This window comes from Podarcis gaigeae (genome assembly GCF_964106915.1).
Source record: "Podarcis gaigeae genome assembly, chromosome: 13".
NCBI classification, from domain to species: domain Eukaryota; kingdom Metazoa; phylum Chordata; class Lepidosauria; order Squamata; family Lacertidae; genus Podarcis; species Podarcis gaigeae.
Window position 1 is genome coordinate 22,599,057 of NC_139689.1, and position 17,281 is coordinate 22,616,337.

The 17,281-nt window shown below is 42.6% G+C and overlaps 1 protein-coding gene across 1 annotated transcript; it reads left to right on the forward strand.

The window, feature by feature from the left end:
• The first annotated feature begins 335 nt into the window (after positions 1–335).
• LOC310830651 (serine protease 27-like) lies at positions 336–16,806 on the forward strand. Its single transcript, XM_083710463.1, has 7 exons — positions 336–686; positions 9,566–9,592; positions 11,129–11,291; positions 12,506–12,777; positions 13,443–13,612; positions 14,103–14,762; positions 15,754–16,806. Exons 1-6 carry the CDS (start codon positions 536–538, stop codon positions 14,397–14,399), a joined length of 1,080 nt encoding a protein of 359 aa, XP_083566589.1. The 5' UTR covers positions 336–535; the 3' UTR covers positions 14,400–14,762; positions 15,754–16,806.
• Positions 16,807–17,281: the final 475 nt, after the last annotated feature.

Consider the following 17,281-nt stretch of genomic DNA (forward strand, 5'->3'; position numbering starts at 1 on the left):
TGGAACTCCTTGCTAATAGAGGTTCAGCAGGAGTCATTTACCTCCTACATATAATTTCTAATCTACTAACCTCACCCTCCTGTTCCTCAACACAAGGAAGTACTGAAGGCTAATTGGCCCATATGATCAGCCCCATCTTTTCCAAGAGCTGTGGTTTGGATTAAGCAGCCTCTTATACCTTCCTGGCTTTGCCATTTCTCCACCTCTTATATCTTCCTGGATACCATTTCTCCACCAGGTACTGGCACATCCTTCAGGGATGCAGGAGCACAGCTGGCTGGATTCTCTGGATGGATATCTTAGGCTTCATCAGCCGGCTTCCCCACTTGGCTGCCAGACGCAACCCAGCACATCAGTCAAACCAGTTTGGTGACATTGTGCCCGCCCTTCTGAGGGCTAGGTATTAAAGCATCTGCATCTTGGAGAGAAACAAGCCCTGTCACCCCAGAGGGCATCCCTCTTGACGCTCTCTCCCGGTTCGGGGAGGACTGAGTGACAGCAGATCCGAAAACAAAAGAAAAAGAAAAACGGAATCATGGCAAGACAGGAAGGGGCACCCAGATTTGGCACCGCAGGAGTTCTGCTACTGATTTTGGCTGCCCTGATGATTCAAAGAGGGATCTGCAAGCAGTGGCATTATGGATATAATTCTTGTGAGAATGACCAGCAGATAATACCCGACAGAGGTAAGCATTAGATGTTCCCATTGCATTCATTTAGGCCACCTTTATTTCAACAATTTATATACTGCTTAAACAGCAGACAACAAGCTCAACAAATGCAAGAAAGATTAAAAGAAATCAGGTAATAACTATCAGATCAGAAATGCCTTAAAATGCTCTATGAGGAAGGACCATAGCTTAGTGGTAGAGCACTTGCCTTGCGAGCAGAAGGTCCCGGGTTCAATCCCCCACATCTCCAGGTGGAGTTGGCAGAGACCGCCTGCCTGAAATCATGGATAGCTGCTGCCAGTCAGTATAAACAGTACTGAGCTAGATGGATGGATGGTCTGACTTGGTATAAGGTAGTTTCCTATTTGCCTATGCTTTCTGATATATAAGAAAGTATTCAGTAGGTGTCTGAAGTTTAACAGGGAGGGTCCCCCTGTCTGATCCCATTTGGAAGAGAGTTCCACCAAAGATTGTGGGATCGAGACAGCTAATAGTGGGTGTAGGATCCAAGAGTCCTGGGGGGGAAAGTAGTACTTTGGGTGTGGTGAATTTGGGAGGCAAAACACCTAAGGCTTGTGGGGGCAAACATTCAAGATCCTTGGAAAAGTGATCCTTTAGCCAGCTTCGTTTTTATTATTGTTAATGAACAGAGTGATTAAATGATGATAAAAAAATGATATTTCTGTCCTTCCAGTGCGTGGTTAGGGCCAAAGAATGAATTCTAAGCTATGATTTTTAGTACAGAACCAGTGGTTGCCAAATGATTCTGGAGTAATTAGGTTAGTGTGGCCAAGCTGTGTGTGTTTTTGTTTTTTTGGGGGGAGAATGGCATACAGGAGAAAAGTCTCTCTTGACCCACCATGGAAAGGCTCCTGCTTTTCCTAATCTGACTCTATGGTAGTGATACCGAGTGGGTGTGTTGATTAGTTTTCCTTTTATTTATATCTCACTTTTCTATTAAAATAATAACCAAAGCACATTACAAAAAATATATTAAAAAAATACACACGCGCGCGCGCGCACACACACACACACACACACACACAATAAGAGAGTGTAATGATACATCATTAAAACAAAACAACAGTAGGAGACCACGGAGAAAAACATCAAAAGGCAGAAAAACTAAAATTAGACTTAACAATTAACAATAATTATACATTTAGTTTTTCTGCCTCTTCATGTTAATTGCTGCTTGAAATATTATTGCTAGACACTGGACAGATTTACTAGGGGCCACACTTCCAGGAATTAGGTTTACTAGGAAACTCACTCATAAGCTAAGTAGCAGGGGGACAAAGCAAGACATTCCGCTCCCCACATGGTATGATTTTATTCAAGATGTAAAAGATGACTCTTGCATTCTGAGTCCACATCTAACTTTTCAAAGTATATGGCTACCCTGAGACAATGCAACAAACCTTTCTGTACCTCTCTCCTCTCCCACACTCTCTCAATGCACATTGCTGTATGGGTTTGTAATGTGACTTTTTAATCTTTTAGCCTTTATCAGCCTGAGAATTCCGTAAAGATGTTCCTGAAAGTATTCTCTTTCCCCTCCCCCTCCAACCCAATTATTCTTTTTATTGCTAGTTCCTTGTTTATGCTTGCATTTATATTTGCTGCTGATCTCTGTATCCTATTTTGAAACAAAGTGCCTCTTCGAGATATGCAAATCTGTAAAAATATGTTTGTTTTATTTTTTATTTTAAAAACAACCAATAAAAACTATTGATATAAAAACTACCATTATATTGAGAATAGGGAAGAGTATTTTTCAATTCTCCACATTTCCACAACGGCTTTCAGCATTTTAGTGCTATCTTATTCTACCATAACACATTTATGTGTGCAATTTTGCCTAATATACACATTTTTGGCAAAACAACTTTGCCCCATATGCATTTTGTATGTCATTTCCACTAATATGTGCATTCATATGCACACCTGCATTTCTGTGCACATTACTTGTTTGGAGAACTGCCAAGAAAAAAGAAAAAAGGGAGAAATGCTAATTTCAAAGGATGGCTGTTCTCCAGTTCATATCTTCTTTCAGAAAGTGGAAACTGGGTAGACATGCCTTTAAATACAAACTGAATCAATTCCCCCCCCCACCCCATCATAAAACTAGCAAGTTACTGATTATGGAAGAATATAATGAAAGGGATGGTAGTCATATGGTCTTTGGAAATTCCAGTGCTAGGTGAGGTGGGTGTACATGGATCGTATAACAACCCTTATAATTTCCCCCTATTTAGCATCATTTTGAAGCATTGTGGGTGATTAAAAAGGGTAGCTAGACACAGCTGCCCAGTCCTGTTTGGGTCACTGCTACTGCAGTCAGGTAAGCCCACTAACAGAGGGAGGGACCCAAAGGGAGGACACTTTGCCCAGGGAGCCCATCTCAAACTTTGAACTAACCCTCCTTCCTACTCTGTGTCATCTTGCATATGGAAGGGAACTGAGACCATGGATGTCCTAACAACTGCAGTGTTTATATCTGGATGCACAGAAAGAAGAAGAGAGTGAGAAAGGGAGGTTGATACCAGAGAGCATTTCACATAGACTAAACTTCTTTGCTCACCATCTCTCTTTCTCCTACAACACACCATTTAGAGTAATATGTGGTTAAGCCTGCCTAGTGCTTCCTCCTTTGTTAGAAGTGGGCAGAAAGTATGTTGCCAAGTTCTGAACTGGCCCCGGGAGCATCACTTCAGGAGCAGGCTGGATCAACACCAGCTTAGCAGGTGATAGTGCTTATCTCTACACCCTGGAAAAAACAAACACCAGTTGCTGATTTCGGCATATCAAACAGCTGCTTCAAGGCATAAGAGCAAGCTAGGCTGGATTGGTTTCCTCATCTCCTGGCCAGTTGCCATCCTGATGTACAAATGCGAAGCTTAAGAAGGGGCCCATCCTGCTGATCCTAAAAGATGGCTGAGACAAGGAAAAGCGCTGTAGGAGACCATTTGTGGGAGACCATTTGCTTTGTGTGCAGAAGGTCCAAGATTCAACCCCTGGCCTTTTCAGGTAGGGCTACGAATGCCCTCATTTGGAAGGCTTCCTTATTAGGTTGTCCCTAGCATCTGGTGTCCAGATTTTGCTGCCACAGAACATGGAATTTCCATGGGTTTAGAGCCATTGATAGGCCTATTTCTTACCCCTCAGAGCAAATGTTTGGAGTCACTGATGATGTGGCTGAGTTAGGGGTGAGTGGCACCACTTTGCAATAGTTCTGGTCCTACTTGGATGGTCGTTTCCAAAGGGTGATGCTTGGTCAGTGCTCTTCAGCCATGTGGAGCCTTCCATATGGGTTCCCTCAGGGTTCAATTTTATCCCCTGTGCTATTTAACATCTACATGAAACTGCTAAGTGGGGCTATCTGGAGTTTTGTCAGCAATATTCTGATGACACAAATATCTACTTCTCCTTTACATCTATAGCTATGGCAGTGGATGGGCTGGACCATTGTCTTGCTTCGGTAATGGACTGGATGAGAGCCAACGAACTGAAGCTCAACCCAGATAAGACTGAGACACTGTTAGTGGGTGGTTCCCTAGACCACGTGGGTGCCTGCTCTTGATGCGTAGCTTGCGGGTACTTCTGGATCATTTGCTGTCACTTGAGGCTCAGGTGGTCTAAGTGGCCCGGAGTGCCTTCCATCAACTTCGGTTGGTGGCCCAGCTGTGCCCCCATCTGGACAGGATTAGCCTAACTTCTGTTAATCTATGCTCTGGTAACCTGTAGGCTAGATTACTGCAATGTGTTACATGTTGGGCTGTATAAAATGGTCCGGAAACATCAGCTGCTGAAGAATTCAGTGGCCAGATGGCTCACTGGGGCAGGGCAGTTTGAGAATATTACACCATCCTGGCCGAATTGCACTGGCTGCCAATTAGTTTCTAGGCCCAATTAATAGCGCTGGCTTTAATGGCTCAGGACTGCAATACCTGAAAGACCACTTCTCCCCATATGAGATGACCTGGACCCTGCGACCATCAGCTGAGGCTCTTCTTCATGTGCCTCCTTCATGAGAGGTCTGGAGGGTGGCAACACGAGATCAGGCCTTTTCTGGAGTGGTTCCCCATTTGTGGAGTGGTTCCCCATCTCTCCAGGGGTGGATTCATCTGGCGCCTTCATTATACATCTTTTGGTGTTTCTCTTCTGCCAGGCCTTGGGCTGATAGCATTCTATGTCCTTTTAAATGTGTGTGTGTGTGTGTGTGTGTGTGTGAGAGAGAGAGAGAGAGAGAGAGAGAGGGAGGGAGGAGATTTGTTCTGGTTTTAATATGTATTTTGTGTTTTTATTTTGTATTTTTATGCTGTGAACCACCCTGAGATCTTCAGATGAAGAGCAGTGTATAAGGTGTAATAATAAATAAATAAATAAATAAATAAATAAATAAATATTGAGACCTGCCTAGCCCTGAAATAGAGAATTTGCTACTCTTGGTGACCCTTGCTTTCATGAATTCCCAGCTGCACACATATGGGTGGAGCTATTTGGAAAAAGAAGGGTGTGTGAGGTTTCTGGGAACGTTACATGATATTCCAAAAGATTGTGGGATAAGCTGTTTGAGGACTTCTTGAGTGTGCTGTGTGCCAATCTGGGTGGTGTGGCTGATTGGATTAATTATGTATGGATTGTGTGCATATGGGGTGCGGATAATGTGTCTGTGATTCTAGTCCTGAATGATTTATGCAGTACTCTCTCTCTCTCTCGGAAAAAAATGAGATGCTGGTACTCATATCTTGATAAAAGTGTCATGGGTGTCAAAACAATATAGTTGCCATGGGCACCAAATAAGAAGGAGAAGGAGGTGATAGTACTTTCTGCTGGTGGATATCATCACCCTTTGATCTAGGACAGAACGGTTGTTGAAGAAGCTTCCAGGACAATCCTACAGCTACAAATATTTTCCTGCAAAAGTTGTAGTTTGACAAGTCTGCTAGTCAAACTAGGAGTCCCCTAGTTTCTTTCACAAAATTGTAGTTCCCAGGATTTCCCCTGGGAATGACTGTCAAACCAATTTACATATGTAGCATCAGCAGGCCCACATGGAAATGGGAGGCAGCAATAAATAAATACTTGGGAATAAAATTTTCACTGTATTTATTGCTACAGTTGTCTGCAAATTATTATATGATGCAGGCTTCCTTGTTGTGAAACTCCACTGCGAAGTCTTCAAGCTAAAACCTTTATGCTGAATAAATGGATGGTTAATTAGCTAATGATGATTTCCATAATTAGATCTGATATAACTTTATTTGTTAGCTTGCTCCTCTATGGCAGGTTAAATAGCTCCGTGACCACATGATTGACAAGCTGTAATTTAATTCTGAGGTTGGGAGAGTGGTTTTTAAACATTCCATGGCATCAGTTTAATGAATTCAAAGTCTGGCACTAATTGAACTAATGAATACTTAACACCAAGCTAATTGCACTAGATACATTTGCTCCTCAACTCATCTGACATAATGGTGCCAAGGTTCAAATGAAGATTCCACTTCCCTTGAATTTAGTTTAAATACAGTGTTTAAATAATTTGCTCCCACTTAGCATATCTTATGCTTTCGTTCTTTATTGTCCTCCTCATGAATTTGTGTGGTATGCATATACCATACAAATAATAACAGATTTGAAGTTGGCTTTTCCTAGACAAATCAAAGTTAAAGCTAAGCATGATTTATTCTTGGATGGGTCAAATATCAAACTCTGATTACATTTGTAGATAGTTTTGCTCTTGTCCTTGTGACCATGCCAGAGGAGGAGCAGGGGAGTGCAAAAGGGGGGATCTGGGAGCCTGAGACTCATTTGTGTAGCGCTAATCCAGGGGTAGCCAATGTTGTAGTCTCCAGAGGCTGTTGGACTACATCTCCCACAAGCCCCTGCCAGCATGGCCAATGGCCAGGGATGATGGGAGTTGCAGTCCAACCACAGCTGGACTGCCCCTGTACAAAACAATGGATAAAGGTGTATGCACATATCCACCCTCTTTCACCCCTTCCTTTTCCCCCCTTCCTGAAAGAACTGCATGCTACTGCACGCCACAGCCCAAACCTCCAAGGGATATGGCACTCCCAAGTTCTATATAACCTTCCAACCTTTCTGTTGCTTGGGAGATTTTGTTAGCAGCTTGTGAATCACCTTAGTCATCCTGTCTTTGGATGTGACTGCACACCTCACCCTTTCCCATCTTGTATCTGTGGCTTTGCCATGGGTTGGGAAATCACTAATCTCACAGAACGGCACACCCTCATTTCTCCCACTGTAACAAAGCAAAAAAAAAAAAAGCAAACTGGAAAACAAAAAACCTAAAGCAAGATTCAATTTGTATTGAGAAAGATAGTTCTGGCTGACGAATGGATTAGGATGATGTGAAATCATGAATAGATTGTGGGTTCTGACTCTGCATGTGTGAGATGTATTAGAGCTGCTTGTCTGATTAGGAATATCCATCAATTATGTAATTGCATCTCTTTTAGGGATCTTAACTGATTGAGGTTGCATATGTTGCACATCAGGAAAAATATGCATATACTAAGGAAACTAGCATACAAAACTATTATATTCAGGAAAGCTGTGCAAAACTATGTTTACCGGGCAGAATTACATATAAAACTGTGTATATTAGGATAAATTTGCACTAAAATGCTGATGAATTTTCACAAACTGTTGCAGAAATGTGGAAAGCTGAACAATGAAAAAATGAGAAACTGAAATTGACAAATTTGCAGTGCACATTCAAAACATTGTCTCTAAAGGAGTCCTGTTCAAAGCAGATCCCTGCAATTGATGTGCCTCAGTTAGTAATGTCCAACTTAAACCTTTTTCCTAGCTTCAGGCATCCTACCTGTAATTTATTTGTCAGATTTGGCATTCATGCAGTCTGACAGAATTTGATATGGAAGTTGGTTTACCTGGTGGTTATGGGCAAAGTGCACACATCTTTCTTGGGCCTGACTGTGGGTTAGCAGTCAAACCTAACAAATGCATATTCTTGCTAGTTGGCATGAGAAGCGGCTAAGTCCATGGAGCTGTATGGCTGATAGGCAGATACTCAGACCATAGAAATGCAATTGGTAGAGAGGGCTCAGTGTAGGGTTGCCATATTTCAAAAAGTGAAAATCCAGACACAAAGGTTTTTGACCTTTTTTCATAAAAGTTATTGAACTTTTTGTTTTTAGTTTTTGATAAAATATCAACAATATATATATATATATATTTGAGCTAATTTTTAAATGAAAATACCAACATCAACACTACTGACATGGGCTGCCATATGTCGGAATTCCTTGGACATTTCAGTGATTTTTGCCCGGATGTTGCTTAAGGGGGCTGAATACCAGCTATGTCTAGAAAATTCTGGATGTATGGCAACCCTAGCTCTGTGCATATAGTATTTTGCCTGTATAGTTTTGACTGCTACTGTTTCTGTGAACTGAAACTGAGAAACTGTAAACTGTCCTGGTGGTAGAGGAAGTAAAGCACATAGACTCTCCTACCTGAATCAAAATACATTACACCAGACAATCAATGGTGATTACGTGATATAATAAATTGATTAGGATTTTTGGTTATGTCAGACACAGGAGATTAGTTAACATATATTATAAAATTTTAAAAAAGCAATTATATTTAATTTGGAATGAATTAGATTGTGTGCATTTCTTGTAATCAGAAATTACCACAATGGTTGGATGTAACTGGGATATATATTTAGAGAGAAAAACGTTGTACATGCTATACTGAAAACGAAAGCACTGGATTCTTTTTAGCTTGAAAGGTATACAATTGATAGGCATATTTCAGATCCCTAATGGTAATCAGGTAAGTGCCTAATTTTCTGGGAGAGGATGAACTCCAAACCAGCTATTGTTTCAGGAATTCCAAGAAGAAACTTTCAGGCAAAGATTTGCAATTCAAATCTATTGTGATGTCATCAGACTTGCTGTGTGCTCCCTGACAGGGTGGACTAATTCAGGGTGACTAATTCAGGAAACACTGCCCTGCATCTCAGTTGTCCTCATTTGCCCTCAATGATGTCAGTGCATAGCTAAATTTGTTTAACTATGTAATTGTGCTGCGCCTCAGTCAACCGAAATTTAATATCTTATATACTGCTTGATATAACAAGAACTCTAAGTGGTTCACACAAGCTGCAGTCATAAAACTGCAAGCAAAAACAAGTCAGTACACAATATTGACATGCAATAAATACCCAGTAAAGCATTGAGCAAAACGTTAAAACAAAAACACTGAAATTGCAAGTGCACTATTACCGTGATTTGGAGAAAAGACATGGTGGACCACATCCCTGAAGCATCTCTGACAGTGAAGGAAAAACTGGGCAAAATGGACAAAGCGTCTTCTGTCAAGGAACTTCATGTGTTCCTTTCGTGACATCATTAAATGACATTGATTTGATATCTACAAACTTAAGGCGTGCCCCCCTTTCTTTTAGTAGGAAACTCTTCCCGTGAAACACTGTACAGCAAAAAGCAGTTCAGTTATTAGATCAGCTGTGCTCTCCTCCAACAGTGCATTGGCCGATGCCATTAACATTCAACTGACATCTTATTGGCCAGCATCTTGTGTTCCCACTACTTGCCCTTGTCTGAGAGCTGCGAGATGGAGATCCTGTCTCCTCCTGTCCATTTCACACCAAGGCTTAGGTTTAAGCACAGTGCCTGGGGAGGTGGGAGAGATTTAAAAAAGCAGTGTCAGCATCAGGAGCTGGGGAGAATATTTGGGGCAATCCAATCCTCCCCCCAATTATTTTCTTCTTCTTGGAATAAAAGTCCTGTGATTACTTCTGGGTTTTGATTGTGTATCTTTAGCTTTAAATCCTGGGTCACAGTTGCCCCTGTTGATTCCTCCTCTTTCTGTTGCAGGTTATCATATGACCCGTTCCCATTGGGGTAAGTTTTTATCACCAGACTTTTTAACCTTTTACACTGGGTTCTGGGGATAAGCAACCTGTGGCCCTCCAGATGTTGCTGGTGTGGGCAATGGTCAGGTATAATGGGAATTGGAATCCAACAACATTGGAAGGCAACAGGTTGTCCATCCATGTCTTGTGCATTCCAGGGGACCCCACTAAGCAACACAATATGGACATCCACATCCTGATTCTCTACTACAGATGTATCTTAGATCCTGTGTTTAGAGGTCACCTATGACAAGGCTAAAAGTGCAAATCTTTGCAGTGGGATGCAACAAATTCCCTATGAGCACAGGCAACCCAGGACTCAGCTATACAGCTGCAAATAAAATGTTTTAAGTGTGCTGTAGAGTGCATTATACAAATGTGACAGTAGATGATGGTGAGCTATGGCAAATTCAATATATTTTTCAAAATGTTAAAAAAAGCATTTTCACAATGTTTTTTTATATGTGTCTAGATTCCACCCCTGTTACTTCTTAAAAGTTGCTTTAGCATGGAATTTGGTCTCCGTAGTTGGGGTAGATGGTTTCAATGCCTTTCATCTCTTGATATAAGGCAGCTTCCTATGTTCAAAACACGGGAGAGGTCTTGGTCTCCCCTTTGTTGTTCCCACAAAGGTTGTCTTTTCAGTTAGGGCAACATCAGTCCCTCACACCTGTTAAATTTGAAGTTTGATGCAAAATTCAGAATGCTGAGATTCTTGTAGTGTCTTTAAAAGCAAAGTTACAAGGTCTCGTGGCTGAACCAAAATGAATCTGAAAATGAAGCATAGTAAAGTGACGTAGTTCAGTGCTCTGTGTTATCCTTTCCCCCTCTTTGTGCCTAGCAGAAATAGAATAAGACTGCAATCCCTTTACACACTTGCCTGTGTTTAAGCCCTCTTGTCAGTGGAACTTACTTTCCAGTTCGTAGGCTGCGCCGCATTTTAGGCACAAGATGTAGACATGTGCCAAATCTACTTCCTTTGCAAAATGCATTGTCTAGCAGGCTTTGGAAAAAAAATGGAAATAAAACCAGTATCCATCCAAAAATTTTCCATTCCCCACACCTCTATGAGTGATTTTACACCTCTGGTCACACAAGAAGGCTTCCATTGAAAATATCACCATTCCAATCTCTGAAAGGCTTTCAGTATCATCACCAGCACTTGAATTAGGTTCAGAAACAAACTGGAACCCAGTGCCATTGCCTTAGCAAGAGAAGCACATGTACCCAGCAGGTGGGCCCCTACTAACAGTTGGCCCACTGCATTCTAGACCTTTTGGAGTTCTTGGAAACTTTTCAAAGGCAACCCCAAATAGAACACAACAGTAATCTAGGAGTGATGCAACTAAGGCATCAGATGATCACTCGGAGAACAGGATACTGGGCAAGATTTGGCCTTTTGTCAGATCCAGCAGGGCTGCTCTCTTGTTCTTAAGGAGTGTGTTGACTTAGCCAGATGTGCAGTGTACAGAACAGATTGCTCCCAGTGTTGAGTCTAACCCCACCCATCTCTTTCTTTTCCTAGTATGTGGGCGACCAATCACCTTGAATAGAAATGTCGGGGGTGAGGACTCTGTGGAAGGTGAATGGCCATGGCAGGTCAGTGTGAAGAAGATGGGCAAGCATATCTGTGGAGGGGCTTTGATAACCCATGATTGGATTGTGACCGCAGCACATTGCTTCCCACCGTGAGTAACCCAGAAATGGCTCTTTTCCTCCCACCTGTAGTCCACTGAGCCCGAGACTCTTTACAAGTCAGGTGGGAGAGTATCCTATAAATGCACCCCCCCCCACTGAAAAGTCCCTGTTCTCTGTGTCAACCATGTCATCTCAGATGTTGTGGGAACTATAAGAAAAGCCCAGAAGATATAGGCTGTTTTCAATATATAGATAGGTTCGCCTGAAGATGTGTCATCCTTTGGATATCCTGGCCCAAGCCCTGCAGGTCTCTGTGTTAGACTACAGTCTTGGGGGTAATGCAGATTATGTCCAAGGCAAAGAATCCAGTTGTCTATAGACTACAACCCTGGTCATCTATCTTTCAAAAATAATCTCTGCTGAATTTCTCTCCTGACCATTGTAATTCCCCACTCAGCATTCCTATTCCTTGGAAACCAGGTTGCATATTTTAATTTATACATCCACTGCATTTCTGTTTCTAAAAATAAACTGAAGGCAAATATTATGAGGCAGCTTCATATTGTTTTAATGTTTCACAGTATGTTAAAGCTTATAAGGTTCTGCAAATTCTGCTTTCCAGACCCAGGTTTAAGAATAAAGTATTCAAGTTCGGTTATCTTGATTAGTTTGCAAAAGAGCTGAGATATGGACACATGTTTCTTTTAAAGTGCCTTAACAAAAGGTATTTTCAGGGCTTTTCGTCCAGCTGGAACTCATCGCAAATCAGTTCCAGCACCTCTCAGGTGGGTGCCATTGCCATTCTAAGAGATTGAGGGAGGTTTTTTGAGAAACATAGCACTGGGTATCTTAATGAACTTCCCAAGGACATGAAATTAACAAGGAGCTCTGATCCAATCTGTTAGCTCAACTGCTGCAAGGCTTATTTTAATTAGCTGAAAGAATTGTTTGGCAAGATGATTTGTTTTGATCTGGTAAACTTTGCTCTTGGCAAGCTTCCTAGCTGTAAGATGCTTCAGATAAAGTGTACCCAGAACAAAGGCACAATGGGAAATCAGAATCAGAATGTCCATGGGACCATCTCAGGCTTAAAGTGCAGGTTTGCCCAATGTGTCCCCCCTTTTTGTTGTTGTTGCAAATTTGAGATATTCTGAATGCTTCCCTGGGTCTAATAGCATCCCAAAGCCTCCTGATCCCAGCCAAGTAAATTGTATGCAATGGTGACAATGTTCCTCATATCAATTTTTCATCCATCTCCTTGCAGAGAAGGGGATCTCTCCCAATACTCCGTGCTGCTAGGGGCCAACAAACTGGAGAATTCCTGGCCCCACAAACAGTCCATAGGAGTTGGAGACATAATCAGAAATCCCCGCTATGCAGGGGAGGCCACAAGCGGAGACATCGCCTTGGTGAGGCTGATCTTCCCAGTGAGATTCACCAATTACATCATCCCAATCTGTGTACCTGCACCCAACGTGGACTTTCCTGCAGGCATGATGTGCTGGGTCACTGGCTGGGGAGATATCAGTGAAGGACGTGAGTACTGGGAGAGGGGGAAATGTTAGAACTGGACAAGGTTCTTGTCCAGGAAAATGCAAAATAATAATGATGCACCCTTCCTGCTCTATAAAGCCTGTTTCTAAGAACTGTGCCCCAACTTTCCTTTCCCTTGTAATGGGATTTGCTGAGAATACGTATGAATGCTTTGAAAAAATACTGTGATCAATGGTTAGTGGTCATGATGGCTGTATGCTAATTCTGGGATCAGAGGGAGAAGGCTGCTGCCCTTGTGTCTTGCTTGTAGGCATCTGATTGGCTAGTGTGGGAAGCAGAATGCTGGAGGGGAAAAGCTGAAGCTCAGTGCTAGAGCACATGCTTTGTGCTCCAGCATCTCTAATATATTACAAACGCCCAGCCTGCTTGAAGAAAATTAGGAACTTGACTTACATCTGGAGCCTAGTAAGTATACTAGAAGTAAAGGTTGGTCTTGCATGTTACCCAACAATTGGAAACTAGTAAAAACTTTGTTCCAGCTGATTGCATCTATACCCTAAAGGTATACTTGACTGACCTTCTTGCACATCTGTTTACAGTGTGCCTTCCAACTCACAAATGGATTGTGCAAGTGGTAAAGGAAATATAATAAAATGATAACCGTGTCTCCATTTTTCTGCTTCACTATCCCATGTTCTTCACGTCAGAGGATCTGCCTTCTCCAAAGAAGCTCCAGAAGCTTCAGGTGCCCATAATAGATCTTCAGACCTGCAGACGGCTCTATAGTATTGACATGGGACCAAACCTGCCCCAGAAACCCATCCAGGACGACATGATGTGCGCCGGGTATGCTGAGGGCATGAAGGACACGTGTAAGGTGAGGGATTTCTCTCATCAAGACCTGCCTTCAGTTCCACATGGATAAGGCCCTTCCTGTCTCACTTGCTATCCAATTCTATTATTCTTTAAGACACCTGATATTCAGCCTTGCCATTGAAAAGAGACTGCATGAGATGGCATACATTAACTGTCCAGGGGTCCTTTACCTTTTCCCTTGTAGGTCCTGCTTGTGGGCTTTCCTGGGGCATCTGATTGGCACCTGTAAGAACAGGACGCTGGACTAGATGGGCCTTTGGCCTGATCCAACAGGGCTCTTCTCATGTTCTCATCCCCTTCCCACAAAAAACTATGCATTCCCAAACATCTTCTCCACCTTCAACGTACGTTTCTTTGTAAAATGCATTTTGCTTTGGTTTCTAAGCTGAGAACTACACTGTTGGGAAGTATGAGAAAGTTTCCCCACTCCCTAACAACCATGCCACACTGAATCACAAATGCATCTAACACCCATCTTTGTGTTGGCCTAGGGTGATTCTGGTGGCCCACTGATGTGCAAGATAAACCAGGAATGGCTGTTGGCTGGTATTGTCAGCTGGGGAGAAGGCTGTGCTGAGAAGAACCGCCCTGGCGTGTACATACGCCTTACCGCATACCACGACTGGATTCACAGGATTATCCCCAATTTGGAATTTGTTGAACCTAGGAAGGGTTACAATACCAGGATCAGGAATCAAAGCACTTCTGGAGCTGTTGGGAGGGGACAGGCCTTCATAACTGCTCTGCTACAGGTTTTGGTGTGGACCCTTATTCATATCTTGCCATAGGATCTGTGGGAAAAAGAAGTTATAAGTGGTCAAGTGCTGCGGGGTTACCTCTCATCTCATCTTTCTCCCATTTCTTGGTCACTCCTAATTTCATCTGCCCAGGATTCTATCCACTTGGCCGTGAGCAGCACTTGCACAGAGAGATACAAATGAAGTGAGGGCATGTATGTCTCTGCAGACATAGAGATGGTTTGGGGCTTCCTTCTCAGCAGAGGGATGCAACACCCTTTCTCATGAGCCCTACTAGCCACTGTCTCCTTTCTTGCCAGAAAACTTTTACATATGCATGGTGCGATCAGAAATCATGGGGAGCTGGGACTGGGGAGCTGGTGGTCTCTGGAATCATCATATGCCTGTTGCTGGGTGATGCCTTACGTTTGTTGTTGTTTAGTCGTTTAGTCGTGTCTGACTCTTCGTGACCCCATGGACCAGAGCATGCCAGGCACTCCTGTCTTCCACTGCCTCCCGCAGTTTGGTCAAACTCATGTTTGTAGCTTCGAGAACACTATCCAGCCATCTCATCCTCTGTCGTCCCCTTTTCCTTGTGCCCTCCATCTTTCCCAACATCAGGGTCTTTTCCAGGGAGTCTTCTCTTCTCATGAGGTAGCCAAAGTATTGGAGCCTCAGCTTCAGGATCTGTCCTTCCAGTGAGCACTCAGGGCTGATTTCCTTCAGAATGGAGAAGTTTGATCTTCTTGCAGTCCACGGGACTCTCAAAAGTCTCCTCCAGCACCATAATTCAAAAGCATCAATTCTTCGGCGATCAGCCTTCTTTATGGTCCAGCTTTCACTTCCATACATCACTACTGGGAAAACCATAGCTTTTATTATACGGATCTTGGTTGGCAAGGTGATGTCTCTACTTTTTAAGATGCTGTCTAGGTTTGTCATTGCTTTTCTCCCAAGAAGCAGGCGTCTTTTAATTTCGTGGCTGCTAGCACTATCTTCAGTGATCATGGAGCCCAAGAAAGTAAAATCTCTCACTGCCTCCATTTCTTCCCCTTCTATTTGCCAGGAGGTGATGGGACCAGTGGCCATGATCTTCGTTTTTTTTGATGTTGAGCTTCAGACCATATTTTGCGCTCTCCTCTTTCACCCTCAATAAAAGGTTCTTTAATTCCTCCTCACTTTCTGCCATCAAGGTTGTGTCATCTGCATATCTGAGGTTGTTGATATTTCTTCCGGCAATCTTAATTCCGGCATGGGATTCATCCAGCCCAGCCTTTCACATGATGAATTCTGCATATAAGTTAAATAAGCAGGGGGACGATATACAGCCTTGCCGTACTCCTTTCCCAATTTTGAACCAATCAGTTGTTCCATATCCAGTTCTAACTGTAGCTTGTAACTGTAGCTGATGCCTTAAGGTAGGGGTGCCCAAACGTTTTTCAAAGAGGGCCAGATTTGATGAAGTGAACATGTGTGAGGGCCTTTTACCCCACAGTTTTTGAGCTTTTTAAAGGGTTTTACCCCAATACATATACTGCCACGGGGGCTGGATTAAATTGACCAGTGTGGACAAATTAGGCCCGCGAAACGGACTTTGGACACGCCTGCCTTAAGGGACAGAGTTGGACCTCTGAGGCAAATTAATTGAGGCTCAAACTACAGAAAACACCCAGCTGTCTGATTCCCCCACTTGTTTTTTTTAAGGCAAAACAGCTTTGTAAACTGTCTTAAACTTTCCAGTAGCACCTTAGAGACCTAGCTGGTCTCTAAGGTGCTACTGGAAGGAATTTTTAAATTTTGTTTTGACTCCGGTGGACCAACATGGCTACCTACCTGTGTTTTAAATTTGATTGGACTCTTTTGTTTGTCCCACACTGTAAGTTAAAACACTTGACCTCTTCCACAGAATCCCAGGGCTGTAGTTTTTTTTTTTTTAAAGGGTGATGGGAATTGTAGATCTATGAGGGGAAAAACTACAGTTCCCAGGATTCTTTGTGGGAGGAGGGGGTCCTGTGGTTTAAATCTGTATTGAATACATTTTAAATGTGTGGTGTGAATTTCAGCAGACAAATGGCCATAAAGGAAAGCATTAAGCAGCTCTTCCTACTACCAATTGCAGTTTCCAAGCCAGTTTTGCATTTAGCAAGCAAACCACTGCTGGGAAAGTACCATGCTACAGGACCTCACTTAATTTAATGGTCAGGAAAGCCGAACCTATCCCTTAACATACCACAGAAAAGCCACCTGAGCCTCTCTATTTTATGTCAGCAGGCATTCCCCAAAGCACCTTTCTCACCCATGTGTGAGACACACACATGCAGAGAAAGAGGGCTGGATCAATTCATTTTGTTCCCTAAGGCACAGCAGCAAATGGCACCTCCATCTCTAGTCAACATGCACAGAACCCAGGGCAGATTTATTTTGACACCTGAGGCCTCTGCCCTTCTCTGGTAGCAAATAATAATAATAATAATACAACAATAAATTCAATAATTAACAATTTGATGCCCTTTCACGACACTGAAATTCAGCTACCTGAGGTAGCTGCCTGATTCATGGTAAATGCCAATTTCTACCTCTGAGACTGAACTTGCTTTTTACTGCATCAAAGTTGAAAAGCAAAGTCATCAAAGTATTTTGATATGTTCAAATTGCTAAAGGTCAGCATTATCTTCACCTCACCTCCCCCCACCCAGGTCAGCGTATCACAAAATGCATTAAAAAAAAAAGTTTCAACTTTAGGATGCTAGTGTTATGACTATTTTAAAAGTCCATATTTCAGTCTAGTACAAAACTGTCTGTTTGGAATATGTATGTTTGAAACAGGTTTGTGTAAGAGTTGCTTCAAGGAATCCTTACCTTTACTCCCCCTTTATCTACTTCTATCTGCCCACATCACTTTATGTTTTCAAGTATACCTGAAATACAAAATT

Excerpts from the sequence above, each read along its gene's own strand:
- LOC310830651 (XM_083710463.1), top strand. The coding sequence starts at position 536 with ATGGCAAGACAGGAAGGGGCACCCAGATTTGGCACCGCAGGAGTTCTG. Across the intron at positions 9,593-11,128 it reads TATGACCCGTTCCCATTGGG|TATGTGGGCGACCAATCACC; the intron begins GTAAGTTTTTAT and ends TTCTTTTCCTAG. Across the intron at positions 13,613-14,102 it reads GCATGAAGGACACGTGTAAG|GGTGATTCTGGTGGCCCACT; the intron begins GTGAGGGATTTC and ends GTGTTGGCCTAG.